This window comes from Delphinapterus leucas, chromosome 1, assembly GCF_059928025.1.
Source record: "Delphinapterus leucas isolate spDelLeu-1000000601 "Yukka" chromosome 1, BTC_Dleu_Yukka2, whole genome shotgun sequence".
Taxonomy (NCBI): domain Eukaryota; kingdom Metazoa; phylum Chordata; class Mammalia; order Artiodactyla; family Monodontidae; genus Delphinapterus; species Delphinapterus leucas.
Genome location: NC_143129.1, coordinates 38,550,950 through 38,573,634, shown reverse-complemented (window position 1 = coordinate 38,573,634; position 22,685 = coordinate 38,550,950). Strand labels below are relative to the sequence as shown.

At 46.6% G+C, this 22,685-nt stretch overlaps 1 protein-coding gene across 1 annotated transcript in view; it reads left to right on the top strand.

Annotated features, from left to right (window-relative positions):
• CHIT1 (chitinase 1) overlaps nucleotides 1–22,419 on the top strand; it is a 75,758-nt gene extending 53,339 nt beyond the window's left edge. The window contains 11 exon segments of the mRNA XM_089917372.1: nucleotides 13,747–13,948; nucleotides 14,530–14,586; nucleotides 16,172–16,337; nucleotides 16,544–16,668; nucleotides 17,334–17,416; nucleotides 17,419–17,462; nucleotides 19,426–19,611; nucleotides 19,901–20,035; nucleotides 21,333–21,459; nucleotides 21,985–22,142; nucleotides 22,144–22,419. Coding sequence (XP_089773498.1) covers nucleotides 13,747–13,948; nucleotides 14,530–14,586; nucleotides 16,172–16,337; nucleotides 16,544–16,668; nucleotides 17,334–17,416; nucleotides 17,419–17,462; nucleotides 19,426–19,611; nucleotides 19,901–20,035; nucleotides 21,333–21,459; nucleotides 21,985–22,142; nucleotides 22,144–22,230 — 1,370 coding nt within the window. The 3' untranslated portion in view covers nucleotides 22,231–22,419.
• Nucleotides 22,420–22,685: the final 266 nt, after the last annotated feature.

Here is a 22,685-nt window from a genome sequence, read left to right as displayed (position 1 = left end):
TTAACTCTCAAGCTAGTTCATGCTGCGTCTCCAATAATTCATCACAATCACTAAAGTGTTCCTACCATTTTATTAAGAAACATAGAATCAGTTAGGAAACATATGAGTTTATTTCCTTTAAAAAATGAGCTACAGATAGCCTCATTCACCAGAGGGCAGACAGCAGAAGCAAGAAGAAATACAATCCTGCAGCCTGTGGAACAAAAACCACATTCACAGAGAGACAGGAAGAAAAGGCAGAGGGCTATGTGCCAGATGAAGGAACAAGATAAAACCCCAGAGAAACAACTAAATGAAGTGGAGAGAGGCAACCTTCCAGAAAAAGATTTCAGAATAATGATAGTGAATATGATCCAGGACCTCGGAAAAAGAATGGAGGCAAAGATCGAGAAGATGCAAGAAATGTTTAACAAAGACCCAGAAGAATTAACAAACAAACAGAGATGAACAGTACAATAACTGAAATGAAAACTACACTAGAAGGAATCAATAGCACAATAACTGAGGCAGAAGAACGGATAAGTGACCTGGAAGACAGAATGGTGGAATTCACTGCTGCAGAACAGAATGGAGAAAAAAGAATGAAGAGAAATGAATACAGCCTAAGAGAAATCTGGAACAACATTAAAGGCAACAACATTCGCATTATAGGGGGTCCCAGAGGAGAGGAGAGAGAGATAAAGGACCCAAGAAAATATTTGAAGACATTATAGTCGAAAACTTCCCTAACATGGGAAAGGAAATAGCCACCCAAGTTCAGGAAGCACAGAGAGTCTCATACAGGATAAACCCAAGGAGAAACATGCTGAGACACATAGTAATCAAATTGGCAAAAATTAAAGACAAAGAAAACTTATTGAAAGCAGCAAGGGAAAAATGACAAATAACATACAAGGGAACTCCCATAAGGTTAACAGCTGATTTCTCAGCAGAAACTCTACAAGCCAGAAGGGAGTGGCATGATATACTTAAAGTGATGAAAGGGAAGAACCTACAACCAAGATTACTCTACCTGGCAAGGATCTCATTCAGAGTAGATGGAGAAATCAAAAGCTTTACAGACAAGCAAAAGCTAAGAGAATTCAGCACCACCAAACCAGCTCTACAACAAATGCTAAAGGAACTTCTCTAAGTGGGAAACACAAGAGAAGAAAGAGACCTGCAAAAACAAACCCAAAACAATTGAGAAAATGATCATAGGAACATACATATCAATAATTACCTTAAACGTGAATGGATTAAATGCTCCAACCAAAACACACAGGCTTGCTGAATGGATACAGAAACAAGACCCATATATATGCTGTCTACAAGAGACCCACTTCAGATCTAGGAACACATACAGACTGAAGGTGAGGGGATGGGAAAAAGTATTCCATGGAAATGGAAATCAAAAGAAAGCTGGAGTAGCACTACACATATCAGGTAAAATAGACTTTAAAATAAAGAATGTTACAAGAGACAAGGAAGGACACTATCTAATGATCAAGGGATCAATCCAAGAAGAAGATATAACAATTATAAATATATATGTACCCAATGTAGGAGCACCTCAATACATAAGGCAACTGCTAACAGCTATAAAAGAGGAAATCGACAGTAACACAATAATAGTGGGGGATGTTAACACCTCACTTACACCAATGGACAGATCATCCAAAATGAAAATAAATAAGGAAACAGAAGCTTTAAATGACACAATAGACCAGATAGACTTAATTGATATTTATAGGACATTCCATCCAAAAACAGCGGATTACACTTTCTTCTCCAGTGGGCACGGAACATTCTCCAGGATAGATCACATCTTGGGTCAAAGTCAAGCCTCAGTAAATTTAAGAAAATTGAAATCATATCAAGCATCTTGTCTGATCACAATGCTATGAGATTAGAAATGAATTACAGGAAAAAACCATAAAAAGCACAAACAAATGGAGGCTAAACAGTACGTCACTAAATAACCAAGGGCTCACTGAAGAAATCAAAGAGGAAATCAAAAAATACCTAGAGACAAATGACAATGAAAACACGACAATCCAAAACCTGTGGGATGCAGCAAAAGCAGTTCTAAGAGGGAAGTTTATAGCTATACAAGCCTACCTCAAGAAACAAGAAAAATCTCAAATAAACAATCTAACCTTACACCTAAAGGAACTAGAGAAAGAAGAACAAACAAAGCCCTAAGTTAGCAGAAGGAAAGAAACCATAAAGACCAGAGCAGAAATAAATGAAATAGAAACAAAGAAAACAGTAGCAAATCAATAAAACTAAAAGCTGGTTCTTTGGGCTTCCCTGGTGGCGCAGTGGTTGAGAGTCCGCCTGCCAATGCAGGGGACACGGGTGCATGCCCCAGTCCGGGAAGATCCCACATGCCGCAGAGTGGCTGGGCCCGTGAGCCATGGCCGCTGAGCCTGCGCGTCGGGAGCCTGTGCTCCGCAAGGGGAGAGGCCACAACAGTGAGAGGCCCGCGTACCGCAAAAAAAAAAAAAAAAAAAAAAAGCTGGTTCTTTGAAGATAAACAAAAAATTGATAAATCATTAGCCAGACTCATCACAAAAAAGAGGGAGAGGACTCAAATCAATAAAATTAGAAATGTAAAAGGAGAAGTTACAACACACACCACAGAAATACAAAGCATCCTAAGAGATTACTACAAGCAACTCTATGCCAATAAAATGGACAACCTGGAAGAAATGGACAAATGCTTAGAAAGGTATAACCTGCCAAGACTGAACCAGGAAGAAATAGAAAATATGAACAGACCAATCACACGTAATGAAATTGAAACTGTGATTAAAAATTCTCCAACAAACAAAAGTCCAGGACCAGGTGGCTTCACAGGTGAATTCTATCAAACATTTAGAGAAGAGCTAACACCCATCCTTCTCAAACTCTTCCAAAAAATTGCGGAGGGAGGAAGACTCCCAAACTCATTCTATGAGGCCACCATCACCCTGATACCAAAACCAGACAAAGATACTACAAAAAAAGAAAATTACAGACCAATATCACTGATGAATATAGATGCAAAAATCCTCAACAAAATACTAGCCAACAGAATCCAACAGCACATTAAAAGGATCATACACTATGATCAAGCAGGATTTATCCCAGAGATGCAAGGATTCTTCAATATACACAAATCAGTCAATGTGATATACCATACTAACAATCTGAAGAATAAAAACCATATGCTCATCTCAATAGATGCAGAAAAAGATTTTGACAAAATTCGATACCCATTTATGATAAAAACTCTCCAGAAAGTTGGCATAGAGAGAGCCTACCACAATATAATAAAGGCCATATATGACATCATTCTCAATGGTGAAAAACTGAAAGCATTTTCTCTAAGATCAGGAATGAGACAAGGATGTCCACTCTCACCACTATTATTCAACACAGTTTTGGAAGTCCTAGCCATGGCAATCAGTGAAGAAAAAGAAATAAAAGGAATACAAATTGGCAGTGAAGAAGTAAAACTGTCACTGTTTGCAGATGACATGATACTATACATAGAGAATCCTAAAGATGCCAACAGAAAACTCCTAGAGCTAATCAATGAATTTGGTAAAGTTGCAGGATACATATTTAATGCACAGAAATCTCTTGCATTCCTATGCACTAATGATGAAAAATCTGAAAGAGAAATTAAGGAAACACTCCCATTTACCATTGCAACAAAAAGAATAAAATACCTAGAAAGAAAGCTACGTAGGGAGACAAAAGACCTGTATGCAGAAAACTATAAGACACTGATGAAAGAAATTAAAGATGATACCAACAGATGGAGAGATATACCATGTTCTTTGATTGGAAGAATCAATATTGTGAAAATGGCTATACTACCCAAAGCAATCTACAGATTCAGTGCAATCCCTATCAAATTACCAATGGCATTTTTTTACGGAACTAGAACAAAAAATCTTAAAATTTGTATGGAGACACAAAAGACCCTGAATAGCCAAAGCAGTCTTGAGGGAAAAAAATGGAGCTGGAGGAATCAGACTCCCTGACTTCAGACTATACTACAAAGCTACAGTAATCAAGACAATATTGTATTGGCACAAAACAGAAACATAGATCAATGGAACAAGATAGAAAGCCCAGAGATAAACCCACGCACCTATGGTCAACTAATCTATGACAAAGAAGGCAAGGATATACAATGGAGAAAAGACAGTCTCTTCAATTAAGTGGTGCTGGGAAAACTCGACAGCTACATGTAAAAGAAGGAAATTAGAACACTCCCTAACACCATACACAAAAATAAACTCAAAATGGATTTGAGACCTAAATGTAAGACCGGACACTATAAAACTCTTAGAGGAAAACATAGGAAGGACACTCTTTGACATCAATCACAGCAAGATTTTTTTTTTTTTTTTTTTTTGCGGTACACGGGCCTCTCACTGTTGTGGCCTCTCCCATTGCGGAGCACAGGCTCCGGATGCGCAGGCTCAGCAGCCATGGCTCGTGGGCCCAGCTGCTCCGTGGCATGTGGGATCTTCCCTGACCGGGCATGAACCCGTGTCCCCTGCATCGGCAGGTGGACTCTCAACCACTGCGCCACCAGGGAAGCCCAGCAAGATCTTTTTTGATCCACCTCCTAGAGTAAAGGAAATAAAAACAAAAATAAACAAATGGGACCTAATGAAACAAAAACTTCCTTTGCGCAGCAAAGGAAACCATAAACAAGACGAAAAGACAGCCCTCTGAATGGGAGAAAATATTTGCAAATGAATCAATGGACAAAGGATTAATCTCCAAAATATATAAATAGCTCATGCAGCTCAATATTAAAAAAACAAACAACCCAATCCAAAAATGGTCAGAAGACCTAATGGACATTTCTCCAAAGAAGACATACAGATGGCCAAGAAGCACATGAATAGCTTCTCAACATCACTAATCATTAGAGAAATGCAAATCAAAACTACAATGAGGTATCACCTCACACCAGTTAGAATGGCCATCATCAAAAAATCTATAAACAACAAATGCTGGAGAGGGTGTGGAGAAAAGGGAACCCTCTTGCACTGTTGGTGGGAATGTAAATTGATACCGCCACTATGGAGAACAGTATGGAGGCTCCTTAAAAAACTAAAAATAGAATTACCATATGATTCAACAATCCCATTACTGGGCATATACCCAGAGAAAACCATAATTCAAAAAGACACACACACTCCCGAATGTTCATTGCAGCACTATTTGCAATAGCCAGGTCATGGAAGCAACCTAAATGCCCATCAACAGACGAAGGGATAAAGAAGATGTGGTACATATATACAATGGAATATTACTCAGCCATAAAAAGGAACGAAATTAGGTCATTTGTTGAGACGTGGATGTATCTAGAGACTGTCATACAGAGTGAAGTAAGTCAGAAAGAGAAAAACAAATATCATATATTAACGCATATATGTGGAACCTAGGAAAATGGTACAGATGAACCAGTTTGCAGGTCAGAAATTGAGACACAGATGTAGAGAACAAACGTATGCTCACAAAGAGGGGCCAGCGGCGGGGTGTGGGGCTGGTGGTGTGATGAATTGGGAGTTTGGGATTGACATGTATACACTGATGTGTATAAAATTGATGACTAATAAGAACCTGCTGTATAAAAAAATAAATAAAATAAAATTCAAAAAAATGAGCTATATACACAAAGCTTTGGTAATGCTAATTTTAAAAAAAGGAAAACTCAAATGCCTAGAAATGGGAGGGAGAATTATAGACGAGTATACATGGGCACAACGTACAATGAGTCCTGCAAGGCCAAGCCCAGCTCAGTTCGGAGCCTGTGATAGCGCATCCCATGATGATATGGGGAGCTCACGGGAGAGGAAGCTGATACTTATAGCGTTCCTCAGTCAGCAGGCAGTGAGTGGGTGGAAGCACCCGAAACAGAAGGCTGTGCACCCCCCTGATTGGGAGATGAGATTTCATATTAATGGGGCAATGGGCCAGAACCATGATGCTGCCACACGGAGCCTTTTTGGACCAGCCTTCCTTGCCAGAGGGAACCCATCACAGGGGGACCAGCAGACCTTGGCCCAAGGCCCCAAGCTAAAGTCCACTGCCCTTGCACATTTAAAGCCTTGAATAATGAGGAATCTCAGCTTCAACAAGTTTGGTGGAAGATAGAAAAGGCTCAGGGCCCATCGTGGGGATGGAAAATTCTCCCCACCCTCTCCAGCATTTATTATTTCCAGATTATGGAGGTTCCTTAAAAAACTACAAATAGAACTACCATATGACCCAGCAATCCCACTACTGGGCATATACCCTGAGAAAACCGTAATTCAAAAAGAGTCATGTACCAAAATGTTCATTGCAGCTCTATTTACAATAGCCAGGAGATGGAAGCAACCGAAGTGTCCATCATCGGATGAATGGATAAAGAAGATGTGCCACATATATACAATGGAATATTACTCAGCCATAAAAAGAAATGAAATTGATCTATTTGTAATGAGGTGGATGGACCTAGAGTCTGTCATACAGAGTGAAGTAAGTCAGAAAGAGAAAGACAAATACTGTATGCTAACACGTATATATGGAATTTAAGGGAAAAAATGTCATGAAGAACCTAGGTGTAAGATGGGGATAAAGACACAGACCTACTAGAGAATGGACTTGAGGATGTAGGGAGGGGGAAGGGTAAGCTGTGACAAAGTGAGAGAGTAACATGGACATATATACACTACCAAACGTAAAATAGATAGCTAGTGGGAAGCAGCCACATAGCACAGGGAGATCAGCTTGGGTGCTTTGTGACCACCTAGAGAGGTGGGATAGGGAAGGTGGGAGGGAGGGAGACGCAAGAGGGAAGAGATATGGGAACATATGTATATGTGTTATTGATTCACTTTGTTATAAAGCAGAAACTAACACACCATTGTAAAGCAATTATACTCCAATAAAGATGTAAAAGAAAAAAAAGATGTAAAAAGAGAAAAGAAAATTCTCCCTACCAGTGAGAAAAGGCTGAAGTGTGAGTGATTCTCAAGGGGATTTGCATTTTGAGAAATGACCCCAGTGAGAAGCAGTACTTAACCTTGTAGGCTGCAAGCTCCACAGGCACAGGGGCTGTGAATTCATCTCAGGGTCCCCAGTGCCTGGCACAGTGCTTGTTATCTAAAAGGTGTACAGCAAACAGGTAGACTAACTTTTTTAAAATAATAAAAGTAAAACAGTAAAAGTAACGTGTGCTCATCATTAACAGTCAGAACATAATTGTCTGAGGTTAGAAAATCAGAAGCCCTCACGGCCACTCACTCTGATTTCTCCAAGTTCCTTTTATTTTCTGTTTGTTTGATCTATCTTTCACGTAGGGACTCTTTCCTCAAATGTCTGGTGATCCTGCATTTCTTCCATATGCAATAGTGAGTCATCATTACTGGAAGCTCCGGGGGCTTGGTGGCTTTTTATCTAAGGGCCCCCACTTTGGGGTGATGGGATAGGGGCATGGCTATTCTATTCAAGATGTCATTTGCGTTTTGGTAGTCTGAGTTTTGGTAACTTTTCTCTTAGGCTGGTTTGTTTTCCTGAGAGGAGTTAATGCTCTGCTTGGGGCTCTAGTGGAGGGAAGGGCTGGTTGGTCTGAGCATCCCAGAGACTTTCAGAGACCTTCATTTAATTCCCCTGTCATCAGTCTCAGTCTTCAGTCTGGTATCCCCCTTACCCCATTCCCCTCCACTCTCTGCTGGGCAACGTGTTCCCAAATGTACAGTCACTCTGGTTCATCTTGTATTTTATGGGGATGGAGAAGAAGATCTGGGGGTCTAAACAGTTCACTCATACCTACTGTTGTCAGCTTCACTCCACTTCACAATTTTCTGCTAACTCCTGTGCCTTTCCAGGGTACCTTGGCATGAATCCCCTGCTTCCTGTGCATTCCCCACCTGTTGGCTGAGGTTTCAGCTTTTTCAGGTCTGCTGAGTGAGTTCCACTTGTTCATTCTGTTTCATCTTCCAAACAGCTGTTGATATCTCCCATCAGTTTTGGTCCCCTCTTCCATTTACTTCATCCTAGTTGATTTATACCATTTTAATCCTTTAACTGCTATTTTGAGGGGGTTTCAGAAGAGAGTGGAGATAAACACCTGTGTTCAATCTGCCATGTGCAATGGGTACACTGTGCTTTTTCCTTTTAACAATATATTGAGAAAGTGTTTATTTCTTTGTAATTGGGTATAGAATTCCAGGCTCCAATAGGCAACACATAAATCTATTTTAAGTTTATGTTGCTTAATGCTGCAAAGTATACAATGAACATTATTTTACACTAATAATTATGTGTAGAAATAAAGGAGAGAAGAATAGAAGGAGAGAGAGAAAGAGAGTGAGAAAGAGAGAAGGAAGGAGGAAGAGGAAAGGGGTCTACATGGAATGTCAGGCTCTGAAGGAGGGAGTGGGGGAGAAGCTCAGGGAAATGAATGGGCTGTAGTTCTAGCCTTGGCCCATATACTACCTAGATCCAATCCTCGCCTCTCATTTCTGGTACCCACTGAATGCTAACTGCCTCGTACTCAAACGTGTTGTTATTTGTGAGAAAAGCAGCTTCCACTGGGATGTGGTCTACCAGGATCAGGAAACAAGCTGACGTTTGGACAGGCAAGGCCACAACCTGCATGGCCAGAGAGGGCTCAGTGTGCCCTTTCTTGCCAGAGGGTGGGTGGGTGGGCTCCCAGATGTGCGTTTCCGCATGACTGAAGGGCACAGTGGCCAGCATCCACGAGGTCCACCCCTGCCTGGGGCTCAGGCCCATCAGAAGATGCCCAGATAGAAAAGGGAAGAGCCTGGGAACCTTCACTCCGGCTCTGGCTCCTCTTTTATCCAGCTTTGGGCAAGTCTGCAAGAAACAGAAGCTTTGGCTTCTGTTTCTTCAACTGCAATATGGGAGAATAGCTTCTGCTAATAGCTAAGAGGTTTTATGGGGAGGTTGGCACTTCTCACATCAACCAGATACTTTCTGAGCACTTGACATTGAATGGTGAGAGGACTGAGGAAACAGCATTCAATAATAAACTCAATATTTTCAGATATTTGTTGAGGACTATTCTTTGTGCTGGCCACTGGGGTTGTCAGTGCACAGTAGTGGACAAACAGACATGGTTCCCACCCTTGGGGCTTCCAGTCTAGTGAGAAAGACACACATTCAATTCATAAACTCACAAAATAAGTACATAATTTCAAATTAGGATAAGGGCTAGGAAGGAAAAGAGCATTCTGCTTCAGGAGAGAGTAGCAGGAATGAGGTAGTCAGGGGGAAAGAAAAGAAACAGCTACATAAACCAAGGTAGTGATGCTAATGGCGGGGCTACTGGGCACAGTGGAGACCCCAGATGATTGGGGGCAGGTCAGCACTTAGAGTGACTCAGAATCCTGGGCACCACAATGCAGGGTCCTTTTGGTGACATGAAGCCGAGTCAGGAAAGCTCAAAGCTGACAGGTCAGCTATATGTACAGGAGAATGGGGCAAGATAAGGAGGCCACCTGTCTCTCTGGAGAAGCCTCTCAAAGTCTCCTGGTTTTCACTTTCCACCTTCTCTCTTCCCCTTCTGCCCACGTTCCAAGACCTGAGGCAGCTCTATAGACCTCAGGTGATTCTGAACAGGCTCCTTGGCAGGATCCCTAAGTGAAAGAGAAGGCAAGGACACAGGGACCGTCCATCTGGGCACAGAGCTCTGACCGCCTCAGAGACCTCACAGAGGTTACCAGGGCCCTGATCTCTGACACCAACAGAGACTGGGCAGGAGTGTCAGGGCTGGGCAGCCCCAGGAATAAGAGCAGGCAGTGCATTAATAACCATCCTCTGAGGACTTCTCCTTACAGATGAAGAAACTGGAGTTCAAAGAAATCACGGAATGTGCTCGAGGTTACACAGATAGTAAATGACAGAGCTGAGATTCAAACCCAGGCAACTTGACTCCAGAGTCTGCTGTCACTGGACGTTCCCACTCAGCCATTCAGGCCACTCACATTAAGGCCTAGGACCAAAGAGCAGATCCCCTAGAAGCTCAGAGTTTTGCCAGGACCTTGGAGTTCATGTATGCACTGGCCATTGTCTGCAGACAGAATAAGTAACATGTCCCAGTAGGTCCTGCAGTGGCTGAATGCTGCCCCCTCCCCCAATATATCCACCCAGCACCTCAGAATGTGACCCTACTTGAATAAGGGTCTATGCAGATGTAATTAAGGTGGGAATCTCAAGATGAGATCACCCTGGGTGGTCCCTAAATACAATGACAAGGGTCTTTATATGAGGCAGAAAAGAGGACATGCAAAGACACAGAGGAAAAAGCCTTGTGAGAATGGAGACAGACATCGGAGTGATGCTGCCACAAACCAAGGAACACCAGAAGCCATCAGAATATGGAAGAGACAAGGAAACATTCTTCCCTAGAAATTCTGGAGGAAGCATGGCCCTGCCAATACCTCGATTTCAGACTTCCGGCCTCCTGAACTGTGAGGTAATAAATCCTGTTGCTTTAAGCCGCCTAGTTTGAGGTTATTTGTTACAGCAGCCACAGGGCACTGATAGATGTCCCTCTGATTCTTCGTAAGAAACACAGGCATTTAAAAATATTACTAAGCTCATAGTTGCTATTTATCATTATGTATTTTTCTCAATGGATATAAAATATTACTATCACATGAATAGTAATAAAAATATTACTATTGTAAAATATAGATTATATGTGCAACACTATCATCTCACAGAGAGATTACCTAAATTCCAGAGAGGGCCCTGGTAAAGCAAGCAGGCAGGCTGGTCTGGAAGCCTGCTCCCCTCATTCATGAGGTGTTTCTCTTCCTCCAAAGCCTGGGGCTACTGGTGGTCCTCACCAGCCCACACAGAGAAAATCAGAATCAAACTTGCCCAGCAGAAGGTTTAGAAACACTTCCCTCTTCCCTCCCTTTGCCTCCTGGCTTGGCAATAAGAGCCCAGGTTACACCCTGTGATTGTTCCAGAAAACCAAGCATTGCTAAAGGGCATTATGTCAGGTGTCCCCAGTCCGTGCTACTTGGCACCCTAGACCTCCATACCACATCCCCTGCCCCTGTCTGACTTCAACACCCCTGGCTGTGGTGGGACAGGGAGGCCTGATAAAAGGAGGGCAGGACCTGGTTAGCTGGTCGCGTGGGCTGGAGTCTGTCACTGAGCCAGCACCTCTGTAGCCTGGGCAGGTGAGTGGGTGCTGTCGGGGAGCATGGGCTGCGCCCCGGGAGCTGTGGGGAAGTGGGGATGTGTATGTGAAATGGCTCCTTGGTGCTGTGTGTAAGGAAGCAGAAGCTTTCAGGAGAACTTTGAAGGGTCATTCCATTTCTCTCTCTGCTGCCAGGCTTGCAGTCCCTGTGGGCTCCCCCCTGAGGTCTTTCAGCCCAAGAGGCTTTGTGTTGCAAGGAAAAGCTTTTCTCAACAGGCTGAAAATGACTTTTCCTCCTGTTTTGGAAGCCCAGAGTCAGTGAACCCCTCGGCATTGGGTGGTTTTGTCTTTCCTGTGTTCTGAGGCCCCCTACTCTCCAGGGGTGCCCACTGCCAAGGAATTCTTCCCCACCCTGATGCTGGTTGCCCTGCAAAAGGCAGCCTGGGAGCCATGACCCTGGGTGCCCTTACAAATTTTCATGCAGGTTTTATTAGGTTAATGGGAAGATCTAAGGTCTCCAGAGAGGTGAAATAAATACTTTTAAAGGAGTCCCACTGAGGCCTACGTCTCCAAGGATATTGGTAACTCAGCCAACCTCTTGTTCAGTGTGGCAGGAAAGCAGCAAAAAGTAGTCAGTTGTGGCTGTGAGCAGCGGTACAGAGACCTCACCTAGAGATGAGCTCTCTGGCCTAGCCCTTCCAAACTGGCTCTTTTCATCCTGAGGACAGGTTTTCTACTTATTTCAAAAGAGAAACTTTCTCTCTAAAAAGCTTAAAAGTCGGGCTTCCCTGGTGGCGCAGTGGTTGAGAGTCCGCCTGCCGATGCAGGGGACACGGGTTCGTGCCCTGGTCTGCGAAGATCCCACATGACACGGAGCGGCTGCGCCCGTGAGCCATGGCCGCTGAGCCTGCACGTCCGGAGCCTGTGTTTAGCAACTTGGACTCCTGGGTTCCCTTCCTATCCCACACCACTCCCTGTACTCAGACCCTCATCCTGAGCCTGGGCTGTGGCACTGGACACACATTTCCCCTCTTCATCTCACAGGAGGGGACAGCCAGGTCCAGAGAAATAGCAAACATGGGGAAGAGAGAAAAGTTGAAGATTTCCTCAAAAGCTTTAATCCAAGCTACTTCTGGGCATATGGTGTGCTATGGTATGGGATGGTATATATTTATAATAATAGAATTTTGTGTGGGCTAAGGGTTAATGTATGCAAAGCACTTAGAACAGAGCTTACTTTCTGCCAGCACTGTTCTGAGTGTTTCACATACATTAACTCTTCATTCACACAGTAGTCCTTAAGATAGGAGCAATCATCATTCCCATTTTATGAAGGAGAAAGCTGAATTATCTGGCTAAAAAGTTGCAGAGTTGGGATTTCAACCCAGGCATGAAATTCCAAAGTCCCTGCTGTTAACCACCAGACTTTGTTGCCTCTATAGTACAAATATTCATGCACAATATTCAATATGCTATGGCAGGATATGATACAAAATAAAAAGACTCTCCTGGCTCCTTTCTAGATGGTCCCAGGGATGTGTTCGCTGGGTTAATCCCCTGCTTCCTTCTTTTGCTTTGGGGAGTTCACCAATCCTCCTTCTATGTCACTCAGGCAACGCCCCAGTCCCATCGGCAAACTTCACTCCCGGGTGACCTCTAATTAGGGCCAGTGACTACCCAGGAGCTTTGACTCCTCCTTCTGAGAGCCATCCATGGGTGCAGGGGTGTCTCAGCCAGCCCTTCATGCTCTGGGTTCCTACACACCCTCCTATAGCCACTTTGCACTGCTCTCCCTCCTCGTCCTCTCACTGGCCACATGGGGGCTGCAGGAGGGTGCAGAGAGATCCTGTCTGTGCAAAAGGAAATCCTAGGGTCTAGACCGTGACCACAGACATATTCCAGTCCAAACTCATCATTCTGCCAAGTCCCTGGCATAAAATGCTGGCGTGTACAAACCACACGATCATAGTCTGCAAGGCTGGAAGAGCCCTCAGAGACCACACTGTTATTTTCAGATGGGGACCCCTAAGCCAAGGCTAAAGAGATCGGCCCAAAGTACACTTCTGGCAGCTGCAGGGATGAAGACGAGCATCTTTGCGTTCTGGTGTTCTGGTCAACTTTGCACAATGCTGCCCTTGGTGGGAGCCATCACTGCTAGACAAGCCCCCATCTGGGAGGAGAGGCCCTACACACAAAGCCATTCTACAGGGTATGGGGATGACAGAAACAAGCTGCCTTTGCCTAGAGAAAATATTCTCTTTGTTAGAACCTTGTCAGTGATATTAAACCAGTTCTCTACAAGGGATAATAGTGTTTAAATGCAAACCTCTTTAAAGCAAAACTAAAGAAACATAAACCCAGGCCTGTAACTGGGGCCTCCTCTCTGTCACTTTATATATTTGTATTTTAATTAACATTCTGAAGTATTCCAAGCCGTGATTTGAAAGTTCTGCCTCCCTGCCTCCAGCAGATGAAGGGCCATGTTTAACGTCTTCTGGCATGACATAAGTTCTGCCTCTGGGCAGAGGGTGCCAGTCCATAGCAGGCCCTTCTGATTGCCATTTCTTTGCTTTGCCCCAACTGGCCAGGCTCTGCGGCAAAACTGGTCTGCTACTTCACTAACTGGGCCCAGTACAGACAGGGGGCTGCTCGCTTCTTGCCCAAGGATGTGGACCCCAAGCTGTGCACCCACCTCATATATGCCTTTGCTGGCATGAACAATCACCAGCTCAGCTCCATAGCGTGGAATGCTGAGACACTCTACAAGGAATTTAACAGCTTGAAGAAGATGTGAGCTGCAGTGGAGGAGGTGGGGATGGGAGGTGGAGAAGACGGGCACCTCCTCTCAAAGCCAGAAACCTTCTCCATTACTGCAGTCTGGCTGCAGACCCGCTGTGTGGCTTTGGGCAAGTCTCATCACTTCTCTGGGCTTTCCTGTGCTTATGTGGAAGAGGTGGGGGTAGATAGTGACTCCTTAAGTGCCCTTCCAGTTTAGGTCTAAGTGGAATCTGGACTGTGAAACTGTTTCCCTCCACTGGGAATGAGTGCCCCTCTATCTCCTAAAATCTATCTATCCTTCAGCTCAAGTGTTATCACTACCTTAATACAGCCTCTCTGAAGATCTGTCCTGATCTCTTGCTTTCTAAATTCCTTGAGTGTACGGCTCCCCAGCCAGATAAGAGGTCCTCAAAGGCAGGAATGTGTCTTTTCTTTCCCAATCTAGAGCTTCCCTGGTACAGAATATGACCATAGGGTTTTATATATCCCCTACCTCACCCCACCAGCCCTGCCAGGCTCCTTGCTTCCTTGTTAGTGAGGTGAGCCCCAGGACCTGGCTGGATAAATTCTGGTGCTTCTCTTGTCTTTTCCAGGAATCCCAAGCTGAAGACGCTGCTGGCCACTGGGGGCTGGAACTTCGGCACTCAGAAGTGAGTTGTCTGTGGGCACCAATGTGGCAGGGCCCCTAGTGTGGAACTGGCTCACTGGCCAGAGAGATCCCCAGTCGGGGAATCAGCCAGGTAGAGGTGTAGCCAGGGTGAGGGAGAGTGGGAGAGAAGAGTGGACTCTGGGGGCTGACCTTCCTTCTGACTTCTTGGTACCTCCTCAGGAGGCAGTGGAGTGGGCTTAGCTCCAGGCCGTTATACATCCAGTCTTTTTTTTTTGTTTTGCTGTACGCGGGTCTCTCACTGTTGTGGCCTCTCCCGTTGCGGAGCACAGGCTCTGGACGCGCAGGCTCAGCGGCCATGGCCCACGGGCCCAGCCGCTCCGCGGCATGTGGGATCCTCCCGGACCGGGGCACGAACCCGTGTCCCCTGCATCGGCAGGCGGACTCTCAACCACTGTGGCACCAGGGAAGCCCATCCAGTCTTGCTTTATATGCAGCACAGAGCCTGACCTCTTTCCAGGCCTCAGTCTCTTCCTCCATGAAATGTGTAAAGGGAGGGTCTCAACTAATCCCAGACAACATATAATGTCTATATTTTCTGAGCTCTGGAACAGTATGTCTGAGAATTTTTGTTCCCTTTCTGGGTGTCAAAAGCAGTCTGTGAGATTGAGCTTGGATGCCAGAATATTGACATTTCCAGGACATTTTTGATGATTTATGGAGGTAATGGAATGGTATATTTGGAACCATACTTTTCCTAGAAAGTGCTAACTGTAAGGTCCCCAAAATTCTAAACCAGTCTTTCTAATACTTTTTTGGATCATGAGCCCTGTTGAGAACCTGATGAAATTTATGACTCCCCTTCCCCAAACACTGCTTATACACAGATTTTTCACTGAAATTCAGGATTCTCAGCCTGGGGTTCCCAGGCACACAAACCCCACTTAAGAAATGGTGCTAGTAGCTAATTTAAAAAAATAAATTAAAATAGAAACGGTCTATAAAACTCAAGACCCCCAAGAAGTCCAGGGACTTCTTGAGAAAGTAAGATGTGGGGAGGTTGTTCTTGGGGCACCTCAGGAATTGTAAAGAACTCTGGACTAGTAATAGTAATAACAATAGCACGAAGCACTCTACAAACGTGAGTTAGAAGAATAGTAACCATGTTAACCTGCCAGGGAAGTAGAAGAGCAGGGCCCCAAGGTTACCCAGATCCTCACTGGCCTGCTGGGCTTCTCTTCCTCCTCATCTTAGAAACTGATTCCTCTTCTTTTTTCAATCTCCATGCTGGGTTGACAGCCAGCTCTGATTCAGGTTAGAGCAAATCCCTGGGCAGGGATGTGGCAGTAAGCTTCTGGAGGGAATTTTGGGAAGCAGAGCTCCTAGTGAGTCAGTGTGCCCCTGGTGATGTCAATGTTTGGGGGCACTTCTACATTGTCCCTTTCCCTTAGCCAGGCCCATAACCCACCTGCAAATATCCCGGCAGCCTCTGAAGCAGCCCTTCCGGTGCCCTTCTGGCCTAGACAGCCGAGCACCGATATCTTGAGTAGTTTCTCACTTGCCTCTGAGAGAGCATGACCCACTGTCCTGTGTAAGACAGGCCCACACTGCCCTTTATCAACCCACAGGTTCGTGGATATGGTGGCTATAGCCAATAACCGACAGACCTTTTTCAACTCAGCCATCAGGTTTCTGTGCAAATATGGCGTTGATGGTCTCGACCTTGACTGGGAGTACACAGGCAGCCGGGGGAGCCCTCCATCAGATAAGCAGTGCTTCATAGCTCTGGGGCAGGTACAGCTGGGTGAGATAGGGAAGACCTAGTTGGCCAGGGGGCCACATAGGTGCTGCTCTGCCCCCAGGCTCAGCTGCTTCATGTGTCTGCATAGCACAGACCAGGCCTGTGGTCAGTTTTCAGGCTCCTGTGTGGGAACACCTGCTTGGGGCTCACAGGGCTGCCTGTTCCCTGCCTGTGTGTTCACTCTGAGATGCCCCTGCAGGACCTGGCCAACGCCTTTCAGCAGGAAGCCCAGGCCTCAGGGAAGGCACACCTCCTGCCGAGCACAGCTGTCCCAGCAGGGCCACACTGCACAAAAGTTGGATACGAGGGGGACAACATTGCTCTGTGAGTCTCAGGCAGATGGCATGGACCCTGTGTTCTCTGCAGGGGAAAAAGACCAAGGGTAGGCTGAGCTTCCCCCAGAATGGAGCAGGGCTCGCCTGCACCACCAGCAGACCCAGGGAGGGTTTCCTTACCACATCTGCTACTCCATCACTCCGGAGTCCCTCTCTTTGGAGCCTGGCCCTCAGTCTTGAAGTGAAATATCCCTGGGGGAGGAAAGAGGGAAGCACTTAGCATCTCCAAGAGAATGAGTTCCCACGCCAGGCCTACTGAATAAGAGCCTGCACCTGAATGAGATTCCCAGGTGATTTATGTGCACAACTAAAGTTTGAGAAATGCTAAGCTAAATTTCCCTTCAAAATAGCAAAATAGCAAGAAGTGTCCTTGAGTGGACTCTGTCCTGAGGGTGCTGAGGGGACAGCTGGGAGGAGGATGCTGAAGACGTGAGCTGCCAAGAATGAGAATGGCCTGGATGATGGTGTGCGGGGGGGCGACCGGAGGTGCTGCCTATGCTGCTGCGTCTCCCAGAGCCAGAAGGGAGCCCGCCCCCACGATGCAGGTCTCTCCCCAGGCCACACACTGCGTGAGAGGGGAGGGAGGAGCAAGGAAGGGGTAGGGCTCCACCCTGCGCTCTAGCCCCTCACTCTTTCTTCCCATGCCTCATGCAGGAACCTGGAGTTCCTCAGCTTCATGGCCTATGACTTCCATGGCTCTTGGGAGAAGAACACAGGGCATAACCGCCTCCACCCCCCGACAAGAGACAGGGAGAGAGCGGGGCCGTGGCCGAATTCAATGTGGTAAGTGGGAGGACGCCCCTGGCACAGGCCCTTGCCGGTGGCCCCTTTTGAGCCTCGAAGAACCAAATGGAAGGGAAAAGCAGGATACCAAGCAGGGCATGGAGAAGCCAGGATATTTTTGTTTCTTTTGTGTTTGTTTGTTTTATTTTCCTGTTCCATGCCACTGCTGAGGAGAAACCTCACTTCTGTGTAGCATGTCGGCTGATATCAGACACAGCAAACCAATCTAGTTTGGGGACACATCAAACAAACCAGTGACTAACTGGGAGGCTGTCTTTGAGCTCAAGTTTCCAGCCAAAATGGCTTCTGCTCCCTTCATACACCCTCAGCCCCATTTCCTTCAAGATAACGGGTAGCTTTTGCTCCTTGGCACTGAATGTCCTTCTGGAAGGTGTTTTCTGGAAAGAGGTGAGAGCTTTCCATAACATCTCAGGACAGAACCACCCCTACGCCACCCCAGTCCCGGGAAAGGGAAGGCTTGGTTGTAGACTGGAGTGGGTGGAGGTTTCCTGCCCAGCTCTTCCTCATTCAGTAGGCTAGACATTGTTTTACAAGCCCATTCTAATTTTAAAAGTCAAGATTGACTGTATCATTTCTCCTTCTTAACAAACAACAATAACAAAAAGCCCTAAATTAAAATGTTTGTTAATTTTGCGGAGCCCACATCTTTGTGTGTCAGCTGGGTGGAACATCTAGGACTTCCATGGCTCTTTCACAAATAAAGTGCACTTCTTCAGGCACTTGAGCTGAGCATGTAGACCTCACATTGCACCTGGCTCCTCCACCCTCATCTAGGAAACTGTGTGGGTCCCAGGAGAAGCCAGCCCAGTCAAGTGGGGAGACATACAAAGACATTCAGCTGAGAGGTGAGGGAGTTGAACTCCCACTGGCACAGTGCTCTCCAAGCTGTGTGCCCTGGATCCATGTGGGGGAAGGGAGGCCTTTAATCTCCTACAAAGAGGCCTTCTACTCTCCATACTATGTGCCCTGCATGTTGCTTCTGGGCAGAGGGGTGACTTTTCCAAATTTGCACAAAAATGTCACAGAACTTAGCAGGGTGCTCTGACCTCTGCCCTCAGAAAGCTCCAGTCTGATCAAAGATAAATCATATGGACCAGCAAAACCAAATACACGTAAATCAATACGGTGAAAATACCTAAGTGCTAAGAGGTTGCAGGGTAACTAGAAAACCTGGACTCAAACAGGGTGCCTTCTTGGGGAAAGTGAGCCTACCATCCTGGTTTGAGGGAAGAGTCTTCATTATTTGTTTATTCCACAGAGTTATATCGGGTACCTCCTCATGTCACAGGCCTGGGGGTGTCATGTCAAGTAATACATGATGGGGGAAGGTCTTGTGCAGAGGCGGTGAAGAAGCCCTGTGCTCATTTGTTCTTTCTATTTGCGCATCTTAGTGCCAAGCATTGTTCTAGGCACTGAGGATACAGAGATAAATAAAATTCCCTGCTCTTGTACTGAGGGTGAAACAACAGTGATGGTAATGATCACAATCATAGCTCCCCTTTATTGCACTATGTTAGACTTATATATGCATTATATCTTTTAATTCTCACAATGCCCTTAGTGACAAATATTTTTATCATTTCCATTTAATAGACAGGAAGCTCGAGGCTCAGCAAGATCAAATAAGCTGCTGAGTAAGGCAGAGATCGTTGTTTACTGAGGTATCCCAAGCACCTAGGACAGTGCCTGGCACACAGCTGGCCTTCAGTAAATATTTACTGAGTCAATGACTGTTTGACTCCAGAGCCCATGCTCTTGGCTATAGGGCCATGCAACTTCAATCACTGTGGTTCAGGGTCTAAGACAGGATCTAAAGAAGATGGGGAAGGGTTGGAACACTAGTAAATGCTCATGAAACTCCTCTGGAGCCCCCAGGCTTGGATGATCTGAACCAGTCTAAAGGCAAAGAAAATTAGCCCTGACATTCCTCCTTCACCACCAGGACTCTGCCATGCAATGGTGGCTGCAGAAAGGGACCCCTGCCAGCAAACTGATCCTTGGCATGCCCACCTATGGATGATCCTTTACCCTGGCCTCTTTGTTGGACACCGGAGTGGGGGCCCAAGCCACGGGGCCTGGAACTCCTGGCCCCTTCACCAAAGACGGAGGACTCCTGGCTTACTATGAAGTAGGAAAACCCACAGCCACCCCGAGTATTGTGCAGAGCAGGGGCTTCTTCTCCCATAATTTCTGAATGAGGATGCTAGGCACAGTGAATTCTGGTTGGGTAAATTCCATCCCATGCCTGTCATCTTGGATTTATCCCTAACCCCAGGTGCCTCGTTGAATTGCCAGTTCTAGGTCACTCAGTCTAGAGCTTCCTAGATTCTCCAAGCTTCTCAGACGGGAATATTTCAGTCTCTAGTCTCCTCACGACAGGGAGAAGGTGCCTGCAGCGCCTCCCACCTGCTTCCCAGCTCTTTCCTCTGCTCCTACAGGTCTGCTCTTGGAAGGGGGCTGATGAGCACAGACTCAAGGACCAGAAGGTGCCCTATGCCTTTCAGAGCAACCAGTGGGTCGGTTTTGACGATGTGGAGAGCTTCAAAATCAAGGTGAGGCTTGGCCCTGCTGGGAAGGTGTGGTCCTGTGTGGGCCCAAGGCCTGTCAATAACATTCAATGACAGCATTCAGAACCTCTTCAAGGAGAAATATCCCAGCATTTCACAGATCTCCATGTGATACCATTTGGTGCCATTATCACCTATTGATTAAGAAAAGACACAATGGCAAAAAAAATTGCTCTGCATTGAGTATCTCTCTTGAAAGTATTTGTATTTTATTAAACACAAATTCTACAGATATGTAAAAGGAGAAATACATACAGTAAGGCATATCATTTTATTCAGTCCATTGACAATATTTGGTGCATGCTCAAATTATAGATCCTTTGATTTACTTTTATGACACCCCCTCCATTCCTGCCTCAAAACTTGAGTGCGATTACCTGTTTCCATGTCTCTCTCTCCAGTGAGGTCATTGGCACCTGCAGAGGGACCTGCATTTGCTCATCTGCTTATCTCTTGTCAGTTACGCAGTGGCAGGTCCTTCTGGTGGTGTAGACAAATTGCTCTGGAGAATTGAGGAGGCAGCATGATCCTGGCTGGGGGAGATGAGAGAAGGCATCATGGTGGAAGGGATTTTGAGAAAGCCTTAAAGCAGAGAAGGTGGGCCTTCTGGGGAGGAAAGCGCAGGAGAAGGACTTGATGGAGAGGAAAGGGGAAGCTGGCCTCTGAGAGCAAGTTGTACCGTAGCTGGAACCCTGAGTGGGGACTGGTGTAGAAAGGGAGGTAGCTGGGAGGGACATTGGGGCCATCAAGGGTTCCGACCACCCCTACCCTGTAACCCCAGCCTCACGCCAGAGGTGAGCCATGGCCCCCTGGCAGGGCTAGGGCCAGGGAAGCCCACTCGGAGGGGACACACAGCCATACCCTAAAGAAGCCTCAGGGAACTGGTGGAGGTGAGAAGGCCCTCAGCGTGGACAAAAAGACATGAAGACAGGGAATGGATTCAGATCTTTGGGGAAGTTTAGTCGTTCCCTATGTCAGCTGAACTCACCACAATCAGCAGACAGTACCCCAAACACAACAGCTCAGCCCAGAAAATGCTGGGAAGTTAAGGCTGCCAACCTAAGGAAGGTCACACATCCCTGTACTCCTCACACCTCCACCCCTGGCCAGGTTTATGTCAGGGCAGGGAGATTCCAGAATGAATCCTGCCCAGCAAGGATAAGGACTCATGGACCTGGGGGTGCTGGAGAAAGGAGGTCCCTGCCTGGATGAGGAAACCGGTTCTGGGGCTGCTGGCCGGGCTTCCCTGCTCTCCTCCACCCCCATCTCGCTCCTCACACAGGTCAGCTATCTGAAGCAGATGGGACTGGGTGGGGTCATGGTTTGGACACTGAACATGGACGACTTTGCTGGTTTCTTCTGCAACCAGGGCCGATACCCCCTCATCAAGATGCTGCTGCTGGAGCTGAGTGAGTATGGGGTCAGGGCACCTCAGGAACTGGCTTCTTCTGAGGAAATGACTTTGCCCCAGTACCGTGATTTCCCAAATTTCACCCCCAGGAGCTGAGGAAGCTGTAGAAATGATTCTCTTTTCACACTCTTCTTCCTCTTTCTGATTGTACCAATGCCTGCCCAGGGTGTCGGTAACCAGGGCTTCCCTCCAGAGGGCCCTCAGCCTCTCTTCTCAAGACCTGCACTCAGCCTTCATTGTGAGACCCCGCTGGCCCTCACCATTACTTGGTTGGGCTTTGCAGATGGTAGATAGCCACTGACTGCCTATGACACTTGTAGCTCCGGTGTTTTCTCTTGAGCTGTGCTCCAGCTGTAGGTGTGGTTGCTGTCTGGCTGCTCTCTGCCTTGGGTGTCTGCCTATGCCCTGCCTGTAAGGTATGGGGTGTTGAGCTGCTGCTGCCTATGGTTGCTGCCTGTGTGCTTGGCCTATGGGTTTGGGATCTTTTGGAGGAGCCTTGGTTGAATCGTCACTGTTTTCCCAGGTTGTCCATATATGTCTTCAGGCCCCCCAGAGCCTGAAGTTCCTGCACCAGGCCAGCTCTCTGAACCTGAGTATGGCTCCAGCCTCGGACAAGACACCTTCTGCCAGGGCAAAGCTGACGGGCTCTACCCCAACCCTCTGGACTGGTCCAGCTACTACAAGTTGTACAGGGGGGTGGTTGTTCCAGCAAAGCTGCCTGAGGAGCCTGGTGTTCAGCTCCTCTTGCAAATGCTGCACCTGGAGTTGAGTCTCCAAGGCCCCTTCGGCCCCAGCACCTGGGCAAGGGCCCAGGACCACTCCATAGCCCACCTCCCCAGCTCTCCCTGGCAGTTGCAGTCTAGCTTCTTGTGTCTTTCCATATCCAAGCTTTCTGTTCTCAGCCTTGGTTTCCTCTTGTTCTGCTCTTCCTGGGCTGCCTATTTTACTTGAAAAATAAATCTTTGGTTTGCACCCCACTGCCCCCAGACGTGGTGACTTACAGAGGCTCTCTAAGCACTCTGTTAGTTCAAACTGTACCCTGAGGAAGGTAGGGAGACAAGAGGGGAGGGTGACATAAGGCATGACTAAGTCAGAGCCAGGTGAGAAGGCGGTCCATTCAGGGTGTCATGCTCTGCACCAGGTCTCGCCTTGAAGACTCCACTTTCCAGTGGGCAGCTTCCAGGGCACAGATGATCACATCTGGGGCATGGCCCTGGATCTGAC